The sequence below is a fragment of the Ornithorhynchus anatinus genome, chromosome 15 (genome assembly GCF_004115215.2).
Source record: "Ornithorhynchus anatinus isolate Pmale09 chromosome 15, mOrnAna1.pri.v4, whole genome shotgun sequence".
Lineage (NCBI taxonomy): Eukaryota > Metazoa > Chordata > Mammalia > Monotremata > Ornithorhynchidae > Ornithorhynchus > Ornithorhynchus anatinus.
The window spans coordinates 16,562,631-16,582,359 of record NC_041742.1 but is presented as its reverse complement, the minus strand read 5'-3'; the positions used below and the strand labels follow the sequence as shown (position 1 = coordinate 16,582,359).

General features: G+C 47.8%; 1 protein-coding gene across 8 annotated transcripts in view; it reads right to left on the bottom strand.

Annotated features, from left to right (window-relative positions):
* MAP7D2 (MAP7 domain containing 2) overlaps window positions 1-15,451 on the bottom strand; it is a 76,067-nt gene extending 60,616 nt beyond the window's left edge. For 3 of the 8 annotated variants that reach the window (XM_029079941.2, XM_039914200.1, XM_039914203.1), the window contains exon 1: window positions 15,019-15,450. In XM_029079941.2, the coding sequence (XP_028935774.1) occupies window positions 15,019-15,058 (40 nt within the window). In that variant the 5' untranslated portion in view covers window positions 15,059-15,450. Of the gene's footprint in view, window positions 1-11,860; window positions 11,975-15,018 lie in introns of those variants that run through there. The other 5 variants (XM_039914204.1, XM_039914205.1, XM_039914202.1 and 2 more) reach the window with 3 other exon arrangements.
* Between the last annotated feature and the right edge of the window lie 4,278 nt (window positions 15,452-19,729).

The following is a 19,729-nucleotide window of genomic DNA, read 5'->3' as shown; positions in this document are numbered from 1 at the left end:
AATGAAAAGCCTCCAGCAGCCACCCAGTGACCCCCACGACAACTCAGCCTCGATTTCAAGAGAAGCAGCGTGGCTCTGAGCAGGGGCTTGGAAGACTACACACACCACACTTCCGGTCATCGCGCCGGACACGTTGTTTGTCGCCTGAGGACCGGGTGAGACAGTGCGGATGGCACCGTGCAACCCATCACTCCCGGAGAACTCGATCCAACCTATATACTGCGGGGACTGGAGGTAGACTAGCCCTTCACTTGCCCACCACCTGGGCTGTGTCTAATGCCCACCTCCTATTCTCTCTCAGCACTTAGTACAGTGCTCTGCACACAATAAATGTTTGATGCCATTCCTCTAAATTGTAAGCTCGTTATGGGCAGGGAAGGGGTCTGCTAATTCTGTCAATACTGTACTCTCCCAAGTGTTTAGTACAGTGCTCGAGAGGAAGCACTTGATAAATACCACTGATTGACTGTGAGCCCCATGTGGGACAGAGACTGTGTCCGGCCTAATTAACTTCTAACTACTCCAGCGCTTGGAGCAGTATTTGACACATAGTCAAATAGTCAAATTTGACACATAGTAAGCACTTAAATATTGCAGGAAATACCTATAGGAATCTTTCTCCCCCAAAACACCCGCTCGCACTGCAAGGAGAAAAGCCACACTCTTCTTTGCTGATGGACACATTTGGGGGTGTTAGGGGAATTGAGAGGGAGGGTTTGAGTCAGATTTCATTTGCAAACCAAGGGAGTTAAACAGAATATTACGCTAAGCACCGAGGGCACAGGCAACTAATTAAACCTTCATTTCAAACGACAAGAAAGCTAAGATGTCAAAAAACACAACCAGAAGCACAGAAATTGTGCAGAGTAGATAGAAATGATACAATATCAGAAAAGAAATATAGGCCAGAAACCCAATTGCTTTGAAAGCGCGGAGTGGAACCAGAATAACGAGAGGGATTAACCACAGAGAGGTTCTGTGAACAAGGAAAGACTAATCCAGGCAGTCCTTTGTTTAATATTAATCGCATTTTCCTGCCGGTTTCCATCAGGCCCAAAATTCACTCCAGCCAAAATCTGTTGCGAGAACCCTTGAATCCAGTCCTAGTTTGGCTTTGCTTTCCTCGGAGATTTAGGGCTTGAAGGCCAGAGAGCATTTCAAATAAAATCAATCAGCCAGTGGCATTTATTGAGTCAGACTTCAATGTAATGTCTTCTTTATTAATGTCCTCTAGATGAATAACATATTAATAGAATGCCTTCTAGACTGTAAGCTTGAGGTGGGCGGAGAACGTGTCTGCTAATTCTGTCGCACTGTCCTCTCCCCAGTGCTTAGTACAGTGCTCTGTGCATAGTAATCACTCAATAAAAACCGTTGATTGATTAATAAATATATTATTGCATGAACACATATCAAAAGACCTGATCCCGGCCCTCAATAACTTCACAAGAATGAATAGAAGGAAGTAATCAAAAATAAGTGCTGGATAATAAAATATCATTATTAGTATAATATTTAATTTTAATTAAATATATTATAAAGCAATATTAGGTGGCCCCAAAGTGCTGGAATGGCTGCTAGCAAAGTGGGCAGATTACTCAAACAAACTGATAAACTTACCAAACTATCATGGGGAGCTTAAGCACAGTTTCTAAGCACCAATAGGATACCAATCAATCGATCAATCGTATTCAATGAGTGCTTAGTCTGGACACAGCACTGTACTAAAGGTTTGAGAAATTACAATGAAACAGAATTAGCAGATCCATTCCCTACCCATAACGAGCTTAGAGTTTAGAGGGGGAGACACACATTAATAAATTAATTATCGTTGCGTTGAGAATATAACATGATAATTGAAAGATGTGTTTCCTGTCCCCATCCATAAAGTTTGAGCACTCATCTCCACCTTCCCAGTCTGCAGTTTTCTGAGTCTATTTATTCGAAAGATTCTTCTTCATCCTCCAACTCTGAGTTTTCATCTTCAGGTGCTGAATCCTCATCCTCCTCTTCCTCCTCCCGGGCCGAGAGCTTCTTAAACATTTTAAACTCCTCAGAAGTGGAATGAAAAATCTTGGTCAGAAACTCAGATTCTGAGATTCTCAAGACCACCAGCGCCATAGTGATACGGTTCTGGGTCTGCCTTCTCTTAGCAAGAGTTGGGTGGAGACCCAATCGCTCCCAAAAGATTTGGCTTGGCTTCATCTTGGTTATTGATTACCGCAGTAATCAGGACCTCACCGTGTCAAGCTGCTGAATTCCCATCCCAAAATATGTATACTGGAATTTGCACCCCAGGTTCTTGGGGTCTTCACATAGAAGTCTGGGACAGTTGTGCAAAATTTATTTCTGCCACTTGCTCTCCTGTCGAGAGGCACTGGAGATCCGGACAACTTCCATCTGTCCTCTTAACTACAGTCTTTACTTTACCCAGCCTATCACGGCCATCTAGAAGTACAATTTTCAGACCAATTCAACAGAAGAAAAGACACTATAAACCCCCTTCCCTGGGAGATTCACTCAGTCGTATTTATTAAGAGCTTACAGTGCGCAGAGCACTGTACTAAGTGCTTGAAAAGTACAACTGGGCAACAAAAAGAGACAATCCCTACCCAATAACAGGCTCACAGTCTAGAAGACTCATATTCATATTTATTGAGCACTTATTGTGTCCAGAGCACTCTATAAAGTGCTTGGGAGAGTAGGCTTTAATACACAGACTTCAATAGCCACTTGCTTTTTCCCTTTGAACCCTACCTCCTACCGGCACAGGCCTGGCAACAATAGTCTGCCTCCCCCTCAAGCTTCACCCCAAACTCTGTCAGCCAAATGTACAGAAGCTTAATAACACCCTTTAATAGGAGGTGTAGTAGTCGCGGTATGTACTGAGCAGCCGCTAGACACAAAGCACTGTACTGAGCACTTGGGAAAGGAGAACAGAGAAGAGGTAGCTACACAAAGACATGCCTAAGTACCTTTCCCCTGGCAAACCACGGGAAACTAGGTACTTTTAGTAAATACTAATAAGTAAGGATAGGGAAGGGGAGGGTAGAGGCTAGGACGTTTGTAAAAAATTCAAGAAAATATCTTTGACTGAGATGCTTTAAAAAAACGAAACCTAGGTAATTATAACTAGATAGTTATAATTTAAGATGTTAAGATCAAAGTGAGTATTGGGGAAGAGGGATCGTATTGTCAAATCTTACACTATAAGAGATTAACTATTCATGAGACCTTTTCAGGAAAGTTTTCTCAATTGATTATGGAAGGCCAAGAATTATGTTAGGGACCAAATCTGAAAGGATTACCCGAGGATATTCTGTGGATTAGGAAAGATTAAATGAATCTACTTTACCCAGCCTGCCATGGCCATCTACAAGTACAATTTCCAGACCAATTCAACAGAGGAAAAGACCCTGTGAGTCACCTTCCCTAGGAGATTCATTCATATTTATTGAGCGCTTACTGTGTGCAGAGCACTCTAGTAAATTCGCTTTAACAATACACAGACACATTCTCTACTCACAATAATTTGCAGTCTAGAGGGATTCAAATACAGATAATGATAATGGTAATAACAATGATAATATTTATAAGGAAGCAGCATGGTGTAGTGGACAGAGCACGGGCCTGGGAGTCAGAAGGTAATGGGTTCTAATCCCGGCTCCTCCACCTGTCTGCTGCGTTACCTTGGGCAAGTCACTTTACTTCTCTGTGCCTCAGTTACCTCATCTGTACAGTGGGGATTGAGAGGGTGAGCCCCACGTGGGACAGGGACTGGGTCCAACCCACCTTGCTTTTATCTACCCCAGCGCTTAGTAGAGTGCCTGGCCCAAAGAAAGCACATCACAAATCCAATAATAATTATTATTATTATTGTTATTGAGTGTTCACTATGTGGGGTAGATACAAGGCACAAGGGCTCATAGTGTAAAGGAGAGGGAGAACAGGGATTTTACCCCCATTTTCCCAACGAGGAACTGGACCACAGAGAAGGTAAGTGGCCCGTCCAAGGTCACATAGCAAGCAAATGACTCTCAGACCTGTAGGCCACACAGGTGGCCTCACAGAGTTCACCTTGTTTTGCGGGGCACAACTCTGTCTTCTGTGCTAGCCAACCCTGCGTCAAGTCCCATATGTTCTTGGTTTAAATGATGCCCAAGAAGCAGACACCAGCCCCCTCGCCCCCCCGACCCAAGCCTCCATGTCTGCCAATCACTAAGGTGAAAATCGCCTCTAGACACCAAAGAACCCAATCACTCATTCAGACGAGAACCTCACACCCGCTTTAGCTTTATATATATATTAGTTGGACTAGAGGAACTGCAAAAATATGGGTGCGATACCCGGTAATAACAATAATGATAATTAGAGGATTTGTTAAGCGCTTACTAGGCACTGTTCTATGCGCTGGGGTGGGGTAGATACAAGATAGGGTTGGGCACAGTCCCTGTCCTACAGAGGGCCCCTAGTCTTAATCCCCATTTTGCCAATGAGGGAACTGAGGCACGGAAAAGAGAAGTGACCTGCCCAAGGTCACACAGCAGACAAGTGGCAGAGCCCGGATCAGAACCCATGACCTGCTTCCCAGGAGCGTGCTCTATCCACAATGTCATGCAGTACTAAGGATCTGGTAAGACCTGCCCAAGCCGCACATTCCCTGTTCCCAAGGAGTTTATATTCTAGATACTATGCCCCAAATACTTCCCAGTGGAATCATTAAAGTAAGTGATTGAATGTACAATTAAATAACACATACGCAAAAGTGCTGTGGATCGATGTAAATAAACCCACAAGTCCTGGAGGGTAAACACCTATCTTTGACCAGCAAGACCTTCCTGAAGACTATCAAGAAAGCGAGATGACAGCCACCAAAACTCTTCCTGCAGAGGGGTTTGAGGGTCAGCACCACTGCAAATCAGCAAACAATAATAATTCTAATTATTCTAATTCTGAGGGTCAGGAGGAAATCAGGTGGGCGAAAGTGGGAGGAGACTCAAAGGGGGAGAAGGTGATAAAGAGAGAGAGAGAGAGAGAGAAACTACCTCACTCCCAGCAGTAGCCCTGACTCCACATCCTTACTGGGAATGACTATCCCAAGCCTGGGCCAGGGATGATAACCCCACCACTCTCTTCTCTGATTCCGGAAGATCTTTCCTATAAATTACCAGCCACACACATGTCCCTGACAGCTGGATAATAAGATCCAAATTCTATTTTTGGTTCTTAATAGCCTCCCCTCCCTAGGTCGATCGGTTTCTGAAATGATGTTTTAATTATCCGTGATTGACTAAGGTCCTCCTAATAATGGGGTTCTTTTTATTGACGTTTGAGAGAACCTATTTTGTTCAGGAAGGGAGAAAAACCGGTTTTCTGGCAAAGCTCTGGAATGGAACTGTCACTCCCGGTCTGTCTCGGCTACCATTTTCCAGCTTCCAATTCCAACAAGATCTTCAAAACATACGCATGTATTTATATTTTTAATTTCTCCTCTGTTTCCAACTACCGCCTCAGCTTCAGGCGATCAATAGTATTTATTGAGTGCTTACTATGTAGTCAGCGGTTGGGAGAGGACCATACAAGCTTCCACACCAATTTCGCATTTATATACTCACAACCGCATACGACATTTTCGTCGCATACCCTGCTACTTACAAACTCATTCACCGACATATTCCTTTTTCCTTCTTCCTGGTGTCTGCCTGGCCTAATTGATTTTTAAGCTCCTTAGGGCAGGGATCACGCGTCTACTAATTCTCTGGTACTCACCGGAGCATTCCACCCTCCATATGTGCTCAGTAAATACGATTAGTTGATTTTCTGCTTTAAAAGGACAGAAACGGGCCACTCTGGCAGACGAGTTGAAAACTTGTTCGCCCACGCTTTAGTATTTTCAGTGACCAAGCCCTGCTGGCCAGAACCTATAGAAACGCTACAGAAACGCTCTGGGCATGTTACCCCCCTCCTCAAAAATCTCCAGTGGTTGCCCATCCACCTGCGTATCAAACAAAGACTCCTTACCATCAGCTTTAAAGTTCTCCATCTCCTTGCCCCCTCCTACCTCACCTCCCTTCTCTCTTTCTACTGCCCACCCCGCACACTCCGCTCCTCTGCTGCCACTCACCTCCTCACTGTGCCTCGTTCTCGCCTGTCCTGCCGTCGGCCTCTTGCCTACGTCCTACCTCTGGCCTGGAATGCCCTCCCTCCTCACATCTGCCAACCTAGCACACTTCCCCCTCTTCAAAGCCCTCCTGAAAACTCACCTCCTCCAGGGAGCCTTCTCAGACTAAGCCCCCTTTTTCCTCTGGTCCTCCTCCCCTCCCCATTGCCCCGACTCCCTCCCTCTGCTCTACCCCACCCTCCCTGCCCCAGAGCACTTGTGTATATATGTACATATTTATGATTCTATTTATTTTATTAATGATGTGTATATATCTCTAATTCTATTTACTAGTGATGTCTGTCTACTTGCTTTGCTTTGCCTTGTTTTGTTGTCTGTCTCCCCCCTTCCAAACTGTGAGCCCATTGTTGGGTAGGGATTGCCTCTATTTGTTGCCAAATTGTACTCTCCAAGCGCTCAGTACAGGGCTCTTGCACACAGTAAACCCTCAATAAATACGACTGAATGAATGAAAGAACCATGTTCAATACTGGCAGTGTGCAATGCCAATAAAGAGGCACCCCCTTTTGACGAAGCAATCGAGGTCCCTAAAACCCACCAGGATGGGATTAAAATAATCACCAACCCAACTCACTTCCTAGACCATGACAAAAGGTCTATGGGAGCAATCCACGGCCTTCCACGTCCTAGTGGAGAGAGCGTGGGCCTGGAAGGACCTGGATTCTAATCCTGCCTGTCCCACTTGTCTGCTATGTGACCTTAGGCAAGTCACTTCAATTCTCTGTGCCTCAGTTCCTTCATTTATAAAATGGGGATGAAGACTGTGAGCCATAGATGGGTCAGGGACTGTGTCCAACCTGATTAGCTCGTATCTATCCCGGGGCTTAGAACACTCCTTGACACATAGTATGTGCTTAACAAACACCTCTAGGCTGTAAACTCATTGTGGGCTGATATGTGTCTGTTTATTCTTATATCATACTCTCCCAAGCGCTTAGTACTGTGCTCTGCACCCAGTGAGTGCTCAATAAATACAACTGAAAGAATGAAGTATTATCATCATTATTATTATGAGGACCCCAAATTGAGCCTCTCATCAAAAACAAAGCAGAAAATATTCAGGTGCCTTAGTGTTTAATGTTTTAAAAAATTGTCGCTCTTTGGCAGGAAGGAGGAAAAGAGCCAGAAAGGTGAATGGGATAGTTATGCTTGGTGAACACACCCAACCACTCCTTCAAAATGTGAATTGGTCTGGGTACACCCCGGGCATAAACAGAGCCCTTTCAACAACAGCCCTCGGGCACCGGGGCGGAATGCCAAACAGCCGCTTGATCAATCATGCCATTATGATGGATGGTGAAATGGCCCTTCCTCTCTCCGCAAATCCCAACCTCAGTTCTGGCTCGTGACTAGCTTCTGAGACCTCGAACGATGAGGGCAAGAAGGCTAGAACCGTTCTGAGCCCAAAGCGAGAGGCATTCGCCGGGTCAGTAAGGTAGGGGAAAAGAATGGGCTCTCTGAGGTCTTCTTAGGATTAAGATCGATGACCCAGTGATGCCATGATGGCCTCCCAGCCACGTCACCCCCGCGATCTTTAAGGCAGCATGCAATACAAATAAAGAGGTGCCCCCTTTGGAAAAGCAAATGACTTCCCCCAAATCCATTCATTCATTCATTCAATAGTATTTATTGAGCGCTTACTATGTGCAGAGCACTGTACTAAGCGCTTGGGATGAACAAGTCGGCAACAGATAGAGACAGTCCCTGCCGTTTGACGGGCTTACAGTCTAATCGGGGGAGACGGACAGACAAGAACAATGGCACTAAAATCCACAAGGATGGGATTAAAATAATCACTTTGTGGACCACGGTGTAAAACAACACCCTTTAAAGCCAACGACTTTGGCTGTCCTAAATTTCATTCCCTCAGGAGAAGGCCTTCTGTTTGCTTCCTTCGTTAACAGTCTGTCTCCCCTGATGAGTAGCTTCGGGGGAAGAGAGTTATCCAGAGTCCCAAAGAGACTCATAGTTCTTTTTTTTTTTTTCTTTTTCGGTACTTGTTAAGTGCTTACTATGTGCCAAGCACTGTACTAATGAAGCAGCAGAACTCACCCTCTCACTATCGCTGCCTGGATCAATCAGTGGCATTTCAATCAATCGATGGTATTTATTAAGCGCGTTCTGTATTCAGCTAGTCGAATTAAGTACTTGTGTGACCTTGGGCAAGTCACTTAACTTCTCTGTGCCTCAGTTACCTCATCTGTAAAATGGGAATGAAGACTGTGAGCCCTGCGTGGGAAGACCTGATTACCTTCTATCTACCCCAGCGCTTAGAACGGTGCTTGGCACATAGTAAGCGTTTAACAATAGTAGCAGTACAATACAACAGAGTTGGTAGAAATGTTCCCTGATCCCAACGAGCTTCCGATCTAGAGGATGTCCTAAATTCTCAATCTACCCCAGGACTTAGCATATAGGAAGCTCTTAATAAATACCGTAACTATCATTCTTAGGAATAGAATCGCTCCAATATAATAATAATAATAATATTGGTATTTATTAAGCGCTTACTATGTGCCGAGCAGTGTTCTAAGCGCTGGGGTAGATACAGGGTAATCAGATTGTCCCACATGAGGCTCACAGCCTTAATCCCCATTTTACAGATGACGTAACTGAGGCACAGAGAAGTGAAGTGACTTGCCCACAGTCACACAGCTGACAAGTGGCGGAGCCGGGATTCAAACCCATGACCTCTGACTGCCAAGCCCAGGCTCTTTCCAAGTCGCAAGGCGAGAGGGCATGGGAAGAATTCGCTCAAGTCTTAGAGGGTGTTGACTAATTCTGACTAAAGGCTCTGACGTTACAGAACCGCTCAGCAATCACTTGGGTTCTCATAGAAAACAGCGTGGTCTAGTGGCTAGGCCACCAGGTAACAAGGACCTGGATTTTAATCCCGGCTCTGCCGCTTGTCTGCTATGTGACCTGGGGTGAGTCACTTCACTTCTCTGGGCCTCAGTTTCCTCATCTCTAAAATGAGGATGACGACTGTGAGCCCCAAAGGAAGAGGGAGTGGGTCTAACCCACTTTGCTTGTATCTACCCCCGTGCTTATTACAGTGCCTGACACGTAGTAAGTGTTTAATACCACAATCATCATTATCATTATTATTATGAAATCCCAGCTCACTTGATCTCCTCCGATGGCTCACCGCCCCAACAACTATCGCTTCAAAAGTTGAGGACCCGGAAAGGACCCAAGTTGTGGTGGAGTTTCTTTTCCAGCATGTGAATTTTGTCGTTGAAAGGCCAACGAGGGAAGGGATAAAGCTTAATTGGGGTCTGCTCAGCCCCTGGAGCGGTAGGTCATGGAGAAGCGTCCTCTCCATAGCCCAAGACAACACTCCCTAACATGCCTACAGTGAGCACCCAAATGCCAGTGGCTTGGGCTTTCCTAAATTTCATTCCCTCGGGAGAAGGCCTTCCGTTCCCTTTCTCCATAACGCTCCGTCTGACAAGCATCGAGGGGAAGGGAGTTGCCCAGAGGCAGAATCCCAAGGAGACCCATGGTTCTTTTTTTTCTTTTTTTGGTATTTGTTAAGCGCTTACTACATGCCAGGCCCAACACTAAGCCCCGGGATAGGGACAAAGTATTCAGGTTGGACACGGTCCTTGTCCCACCGGGGACTCACAGTCTTAATTCTCATTTTATAGATGAGGAAGCTGAAGCACAGAGAAGTGAAGGGCTTTGCTCAAGGTCACATAGGAGGCAAGTGGCAAAGCCAAGACCAGGGGTCCTTCTGACTCCCAGGTCAAGTCACTTAACTTCTCTGTGCCTCAGTTACCTCATCTGTAAAATGGGGATTAAGACTGTGAGCCTCACGTGGGACAACCTGATGACCCTGTATCTACCCCAGCGCTTAGAACAGTGCTCTGCACATAGTAAGTGCTTACCAAATCCCAACATTATTATTATTATTAGGTCTGTATTCTAACCACGACGCTTCTCCGGTTCTGTTTGTCTCCTGGGGCCGTTGGAGGAGAAGCTAATGGACGCCGTTCACACACTCCCTGGTGGGTCTGGAAGGGGTCTGAGGGGAAAGAGAAGTGGGAGGAGAAATCTGGAGGCGGCACTGCTGCAAATCAACACTACTAATTCTAATTATTCTCATTATCGGCACTTGGAACAGTGCCGGACACACGGTAAGAGCTTAACAAATACGAGGACTTCCCATTATGGTACTTGTTACGCACTTACTATGGGTCAAGCACTGTACTCAGGGCTAGGGCAGATACAAGTTAACCAGGATGGACAGAGACCCCGTCCCACATGAGGCTCAAAGTTTAAGAAGGATCTTTCCAACTCTTTCCAACGGACCACCGCCGATCCCTCCTCTCATTACAACAGAGAACGGCCGGGGGTGGACAAACACACTACAGTACGACGAGGTAGGGCAGAGTACAGACTTGTGTGCGAGGGTGAAACGACACAGCCTTTGACCGAAGCACTCCTGTCGGGCCGGAGCGGGTCGCAGAGCCTAAAAAGACCAAGCTGCACCATCTCTTTGTGGTTCTGTTGTGCTTTCCCCAGGGCTTAACCCAGTGCCTTGCACTCAGAAGGGGCTCAGTTACCCCACTTCTCGTACTGACAGCACATTTAAATTGTGAGCCCGTTACTGGGCAGGGATTGTCTCTATCTGTTGCGGAACTGTATATTCCAAGCGCTCAGTACAGTGCTCTGCACATAGTAAGCACTCAATAAATACTACTGAATTTAGATCCTGACTTTTGTGCTGACCATGCTGTGGGAAAGGGTTTTCCACATCTGGCCATTCCACTCCCACTGACCTCCGACCTGAAAGCAAATTAAACCAATAACTAGAAATCAAATTTCCCTTGGCTCATTAATTTTTTTTAATCCCCCAAATTAAAAAAAAAATTTAGTTCGGGGAATACATTTTCCAGGGGGTTTTGACGCAAAGTTTTATTGAAAGAAGAAAATGCACCTAAAATCGTTACCTTGAAGAGTGAGGCGTACAGAGGCCAGTGTAAGCAATGTCCCGATCAGGACATCTCAGAGAGGGGGCAAAAAACACCAAATCAATAAATTGGTCCCTAGCCCATAACCAGGACTAAGAAGGTCAGAAAAACCATGCTTCAAACAAAAGTTTTAACAATAATCAGCACGCTAAAATATGAATTTGCCTGAATCGCACTCACAACATCTGAGCAGATTTCAGAGGTCATGAGTTCGAATCCCGGCTCTGCCACTTGTCAGCTGTGTGACTGTGGGCAAGTCACCTAACTTCTCTGTGCCTCACTTACCTCATCCGTCAAATGGGGATGGATTAACTGTGAGCCTCACATGGGACAACTCACGACCCTGTATAAGCCCGTCAAACTGCAGGGAATGTCTCTATCTGTTGCCGACTTGTTCATTCCAAGCGCTTAGTACAGTGCTCTGCACATAGTAAGCGCTTAATAAATACTATAAATACTATTGAATACCCCAGCGCAAACTTCTCCATGTGCTCTGAATTCTGGGAATTCCTACTCAATCACTTTAAATCACTTCTCCCCCATTTAGACTGCGAGCCCGTCACTGGGCAGGGATTGTCTCTCTCTGTTGCGGAATTGTACAATCCAAGCGCTTAGTACAGGGCTCTGCACCTAGTAAGCGCTCAATAAATACTACCGAATGAATGAATAAAAGGCGTCGCACGAATGGCTTTTTCAATTTTACCTTTCGACGGAACAATTCTAGGCTCCTCTTTCTTTAATAAGGTGCCTTCAGCAGCGTGGCTTAGAAGAAAGAGTCCGGGCTTGGGATTCAGAAGTTGTGGGTTCTAATCCCGGCACCGCCACTTATCAGCTGTGTGACCTTGGGTAAGTCACTTAACTCCTCTGGGCCTCAGTGACCTCATCTGTAAAATAGGGATGAAGAGTGTGAGCTTCACGTGGGACAACCTGATGACCTTGTATCTACCCCAGTGCTTAGAACAGAGGAAACGCTTAACAAGTGCCATTATTAACATTATTCAGCTACTCCAGCTACAATGGCAAAACACCCATTTTAGGTCAGAGAGGCGGATCCATTGCTCCTGACGAGGAAAATAAAAGTTCAAGACTCGAAAAATGCAACATCAGCTTCTCACACAAGATGACAGGCCTTAATACTCATTCGAGGGAACGCTAAAGAAAAAAGTGACATCATTTCATGAAACGTTTTATCCCTACGGGATGAGTAAACCTATAGAAAAAAGACATGTGCTTCGGGATGAAATGTAAAGGATTAATGGAGTTTCCTAATTCTTCCTCCCGCCTCTCTCTTTTTAACAGAAAACGATTGCAGGGCATAGGGACAATTCAACTATCCACTCCCGAGAGTTTCTGCCAGGCAAACAGGCAAGAGGCGGAGATTTTTTTTTTAATGGTATTTGTTAAGCGCATGCTAAGGGTTTGATACTGTACTAAGCGCTGGGGTAGACACAAGCTGGTCAAGGTCGGACACAGTCCCCACCCCGCATAGGCTCACAGTCTTAATCCTCACCGAGAAGCAGCACGGTGTAGCGGAGAGAGCACGGGCCTGGGAGTCAGAAGGTCCTGGGTTCTATTCCCGGCTCCGCCACTTGTCTGCTGGGTGACCTTGCGCGAGTCACTTCACTTCTCTGGGCCTCAGTTACCTCCTCTGTAAGATGAGGATTGAGACTGTGAGCCTCACAGGGGACAAGGACTTTGTCCAACTCGATCTGCTTGTGTTCGTGCGTTCAATCGATCATATTTATTGGGCACTTACTGCCTGCAGAGCACTGTACTAAGCACTTGGAAAGTACAATACAGCAATAAAGAGAGACGATCCCTGCCCACAACGGGCTGACCATCTAGAGGGGCGGATGGTGGGTTTACAGTCTAGAGGGGGATCGTGCCTACCGATTCTACTTTACTCTCCCAAGTGCTTAGTACAGTGCTCCGCCCACAATAAATGCTTAATAAGCACGAGTGACTGGCCCATCGATTAAAGGAATAAATCATCTAGCACCCACTAAGCGCTTAACAAATGCCATTATTACTTTTCCAGATGAGACAACGGAGGCTCAGCGACATGAAGCGACGGACCCCCGGTCACCCCCGGCGGGCAAGTGGCGGAGCCGGTATTAGAACCCGGGTCCTTCCGACTCCCAGGCCCGAGCTCTACCTACTAGGCCCCGCTGCTTTTCTCTCACCTTGGGGCTTAACCTTGAAAACCCCCGTGACCTGTGGTAAGGGGATATGGTCCCCGGCAAGCCCCCGTCCCCAACAGGGGCGGTTAAACATACATTCACTGATTCATTCATGTTTACCGAGGGCTCCCTGTGTGTGGAGCACTATAGTAAGCGCTTGGAAAGTGCAATTCATTCATTCACTAGTATTTATTGAGTGCTGACTCCGTGATGAGCACTGCACTAAGCGCTTGGAATGGACGATTGGGCAACTGATGGAGACCGACCCTGCCCGATGACGAGCTCACAATCTAACCGGGGGAGACGGACATCGGAGCAAAAGAGAGCAAAACAACAAGAAGACATCATCAAGATAAACAGAATTATCAAAATAAACAGGGTGATAAATAATAGATACAATATATACAGATGAGACACACATACAGACACACACACACAGACACACAAACACACAGAAACACACAGACACATAGACCTATACAGACACGCACATACAAACACACACATAGACACAGACACACGCATAAACACACAGAGAGACACACACAGACATACACACAAATAAATGGACCGGGATTGTCTCTGTTGCCCAACTGTCCATTCCAAGAGCTTAGTGCAGTGCCCTGCACAGAGTAAACGCTCAATAAATACTATTGAATGAACACACAGACACACACACACTGACACATAGACACACTGAGACACAGACACACACACACACAGACCCACGCAGGCATAAACACCTAGACTCCCCCACACATAAACCCACACAGGCACACAGAGAAACACAGACACACACACACATAAACCCACAGACACACATAGACACACAGTCACACACACACACACATACAGACACACACAGGCATATACACAGACGCACACAGACATACAGACACACACATAACCACACCCAGACACAGACATACACATCTACACACACAGACATATAGACCCACGCACGCTCATAGACACACACGTATAACCACACACAGACACAGACACACACAGGCATACACACTTAGACGCACACTGGCATACACACTTAGACACACACGCATAACCACACACAGACACAGACACACACACACATAGACATACACACCCACACCCAGACACAGACATACAGACACACACAGGCAGACACACTTCACACACAGGCAGACACACTTAGACACACACAGACACACACGCGCATAACCACACACAGACACTGACACACACACAGACACACACACAGGTATACACACCTAGAGACACACACACCTAGGCCCACACACGCATAACCACACACAGACACACACACCTAGACACACACACCCGCCCTAGGCCCCCCCACACACCTAGACACACACAGAGAGCCAGACAGAAGGCACAGACAGACAGACACACACAGGCATACACACTTAGACACACACGCATAACCACACACACACATAGACACACACATACACACCTAGACACACAGACACCCCCCCCAGACACACACACAGAGAGCCAGCCAGACAGAAAGACCCACCTAGAGCCAGAGGGGCCGAGGACGCGTGGCCCGTTGGGCGGTCCGGTCCTGCCCCGTGGCCCCTTGCTGTGTCGGGGCCCGGGGTGTGTGTGTGTGTGTTTGTGTGTGTGTGTGCGTGCTCGGTGTGAGCCCAGGCAGGCGCAGGTGTGTGCGGGGCCCTACCTGTGTGTCGGGGGCCGCTGCGGGGTTGGGGCTCCGCCATCTTCGGGCGCACGGGCGGCGGCGGCTCCGCGCAAACGCCCCAAACGCCGTGGACGACGGTGCAAACGCCGCGGAAAACGGTGCCAACGCCCGGGACGACGGTGCAAACGCCGAGGACCACGGTGCAGAGGCCGAGCGGAAGGGTGCCAACGCCGAGGGCAGCGGTGCAAACGCCGAGCAGGGGGCTGCAAACGCGGAGGAGAAGGGTGCAGACGCCGAGCAGAAGGATGCAAACGCCGAGCAGAAGGGTGCAAAGGCCGCGGACACGGGTGCAAAGGCCGAGGACAAGGGTGCAAACGCCGAGGACAAGGGTGCAAACGCCGAGGACAACGGTGCAAAGGCAGAGGAGAAGGGTGCAAAGGCGTCCGCGGCGTTGTCTCCGGGCCTTGGCCCACGCTTGCCGAAGGCTCCCGCCCCTCCCGCCCCCTGGGCCCGCCTCCTCCGGCGCGCCCTCCGGGCCTGCGCCCCCCGCCCCCCTCCTTGGGCCCCGGGGGGATACGAGGTTATCATAATGTTGGGATTGGTCAAGCGCTGGCTCTGTGCGGAGCGCTGTTCTGAGCGCTGGGGGAGAGACAGACCGACGTTGGCCTCCCGGTGATTCGTGCAGTAATACTTACTGAGCGCTTACTCGGTGCGGAGCATCGTACTAAGCGCTGAGTACTTAGGCCGCTTGGTTCAGTGGAAAGAGACCCGGCTGGGGAGCCCGAGCTCATGGGTTCGAATCCCCTCACTTCTCTGTGCCTCAGTGACCTCATCTGGAAAACGGGGATTCACTGTGAGCCTCACTTGGGACACCCTGATGACCCTGTAATAATGTCGGTATCTGTTAAGCGCTTACTATGTGCAGAGCACTGTTCTAAGCGCTGGGGGAGATACCGGGTCATCAGGTGGTCCCACGTGAGGCTCACAGTCAAGCCCCATTTGACAGATGAGGTCACTGAGGCACAGAGAAGTTAAATGACTGGCGCACAGTCACACGGCTGACAAGGGGCAGAGCCGGGAGTCGAACCCATGACCTCTGACTCCGCAGCCCAGGCTCTTTCCACTGAGCCACGCTGCTTCTTCCCTAGCGCTTAGTCCAGTGCTCTGCGCATAGTAAGCGCTTAACAAATACCAACATGATTATTACTAACGTGAGTCAGTAATCGGTGCTCGTGGAGTTATCGCTACAGTACTCTCCCGGGTGCTTAATACAGTGCACAGCGCACAGTCAGCGCTCCGTAAATGTCCCGGGTTGACTTGCCACTTTCTCTGCTATTTCGCTCAAGAAAATCAGCTTTGAGGGCAACGGGTGATGGCCTTGGTACTTGCCCACACGCGTAGCAGAGCGCTCTGCACACAGTCAAGTGCTCCAGAAATACCACCGATGACACTGTAGGGCTCTCGATGGCACGACTGACTCGCACTCGAGACACTTTCACATGTACTCGTCCGATCGTATTTCCCGAGCGCTTACCGTGTGAGGAGACGGAGAGAGACGCGGTTCTTTTTATTGAGATAATGTCATTTATCAAAGGACAAAGTGGCTAAGGAACGGCCCGGTCTGTTTCTGGGTCACTGCCTCGGATCTGACCTGAACTGATTCAGATGAAATCCCAGAGTGATGACAGGTAGTCCAAGGGAAATGAATAAGTAATTTCCACCGATTTGCGGGAAGCGAGGGCCTCCGCAGGAGAGCCGACACCATAAATAACGAGCCACAGCTCCAATCCGCAAGGTCAGACACTGAAAGTGCTTGAATCTTTTTTTTTTCCAAGAGGGATTTTTTTTCCAATTTTTTCCAATCCCTAACAGGCTACCAAGGAAAAATGCTGCCTACTCCTGTTTTAATCGTTCAGAAATTCTATTGACTGTGGCATTTGTTAAGGCCCAACTGTATGCCAAGGACTTCAGTAAATACCGGGGTAGATAGGAGATATCAGTTTAGACCCAATCCCTGTCCCACATGAGCCTCAGGATGAGTAAGAGGGATAACAGGTATTAACTAAATCCCCATTTTACAGATGAGGAAACCGAGGCACACAAGTGCCTTGCCAAAGGCCGCACCGCAGGCAAGATGGCAGAGCCGGGATTAAAAACCAAGGTCTCCTAAGGCCTTTCCACTAAGCCAGGTTGTTTCTCCAATCAAGGCAGGCATTGGTCGTTTCACCGTTATTTAAGGAAACACTTGGAACACTCATAGCATTCTTCTTCTCATCAACACCCTTTGTAAAAAATTTGCTTTCCACATCCTGGTTCCTCAGGAAAATTATTGCGATTATTGTGCGGTGAAATTTCCAACAACCAGAACTCGAAATTCCTTAAAGAATGTTGCTTCCTTGAGAAGCAGCATGGCTCAGTGGAAAGAGCAAGGGCTTTGGAGTCAGGGCTCATGAGTTCGAATCCCAGCTCTGCCACTTGTCAGCTGTGTAACTGTGGGCAAGTCACTTCACTTCTCGGTGCTTCCCTTCCCTCATCTGGAAAATGGGGATTAAGACTGTGAGCCCCAAGTGGGACAACCTGATTCCCCTGTGTCTACCCCAGCGCTTAGAACAGTGCTCGGCACATAGTAAGTGCTTAACAAATACCAACATTATTATTATTATTAAAGACAGGCCTCACCTCTACTGACTGTACGGCTCCGAGTGCTTATAGCACCGTCCTCTGCCAACAGCAGATATTCGGTCGTTACTATAGACCGACGGTAAAACTGCCGAAGGGGAAAAGGAGTTTCTAAATAGTTTTAATAGTTTCCAGTCATTAGCGGTAGGTAGTGAGAAAGGTTACTCTGCAAATTTCAGTTCCCCCTTCTCTGAGTCCCCAGACTCCGGATTATGTCCCTAAGGATATTTTTTCCTTTTCTCGGGTCTGAAAGGTCTTGGCAGCAGGAGCCCGGGCCTCGCATGGCTCAGAGCGGGCGGTTGAGCCTTTTCCCATTTTTCACATCCCTGAGGGGCCATCCCAGGAGCTGGCAGAGAGAGAAAAAATGGGCCATTTTTTCCCTCCAACAGGTCAGAGGACACAACGTATCGAAATGACCCTTTACAGTGCACTTCGCGTTCAGTCAGGAAGGGAGAAATGAGTGTTCTGCAGTGCTTTGGGCAGCAAGAGAGCGAGATCCTCATTTAATGACTACAGAGTCTCTTTTCACAACCCTTTTTCCACGTGTTTGGGAATATTGGAGATGAATTTGGCGCTTTATGATGGTCCTCTGTGCTGCGCAATGTGCTAAGCGCTTGGGGGAGTAAGAAGAGTTTGAAAACACGGTCACTGGCCCGAAGGATCAAAACCTAGTGGATCGAGCCTGGGCATCGGAAGGTCGTGGGTTCTGCTCCCGGCTCTGCCACTTGTCTGCTGTGTGACCTTGAGCGAGTCACTTGACTTCTCTGGGCCTCAATTGTAAAATGGGTATTAGGATGGTGAGCCCCACGCGGGACAGGGGCTGTGTCCAATCTGATTATCTTCCATCAAGCCCAGTGCTGACAATGGTGCCTGGCACATAGTAAGAGCTTAACAAACACCATTTAGTGTACCTTGTCCATTTTATTTACATGGAAAGCAGCAATAAGGAAAACAAAGACAAAGCCTCAATTTATATTTTTGTCTTGAGCACATTTCTTACGAAAAATTCTTCTGGATGTTCTTCAAATTTTGTAAATTTCAACTGTGATAAATTTCAACTTTTGCTCATTCTCTCTAAAGAAAAGGGTCCCAATTCTACCCAACAGTATCCCCATGCCTGGGCTCAGCTGAAGCAGAAAATTAAGCCCTGCCAGGAAACAAGTGCCATTTCACAAAGCATGGCAGACAAAAACCTCCTCCTAAAGCCATTTCATAAAGTCTCCCAGGCTTAGGCAGGAACGGTATTCCTTCACCATGAGCTCAGGCTAAACTCGGGTGGTAATGACATCAGGCCAAGGCTGCTGTGTTACTTCTGGGAGAGATTTCCCCAATTTATAAACAAGAGTGTATTGTTTGAGCAAAAGCAAGGGTGGAGCTAACTAACAAGGTGAGAGGGGAAAAAAGTCTATAATGTAACGCCTTCCACTGTTCACTAGTCAGCTGATCGATCACTCTTCAAGCTGCCCAAGAGCCTCGGGAAGTTTGGAGGACCTGCCTTTCAGCGTCGGAATTACTGGAGGATTCTCCCTCTTCGTGAAAAGACAAAGGACTGTTCTCAGGCTCCGGCTCCTCCCGCAACGTCGAGTGTCCAACTGAAGCCTCGATGCCAGGAGCCACGTTGGATTAACCAGATCTCGTGTGACCTGCCAGAAAAACCACCGGGCAGCGTCGCAACGAGGTAGGACTGGCAGAAGGACAAGTTCCCGAGGTTAGCCGTGCCCTGCACCCAGTCTGCTGCTTTGTCACTACATGATTAGGGCTCGGCCTCTCACCGTCCTGACATCACCCCTCACGTGACGGCGAAAGAGACTCAAATGCTACTTGCCAGGCCCTACCGTCGCCTGTTCGGTGTTTTTTCAACCTGGAGAGAGCCTGGCAAGAGACAGTATTCCAGTCGCCAAGACGCCCAGTCCTCGTTTCGGGCTCCTGGGCTGTTGTGACTCGGTGGCCCTACAAGTCCCCTTTCCCGGCTCCTCCTTCTGACAGATCTGGAGGAGCTAAAGGGAGAGCGGAGGCAGGGGAAAGGCAAGGCAAAAAGCAAAGCTAGACTTCCTTCCTTTCTCCCCGTTCT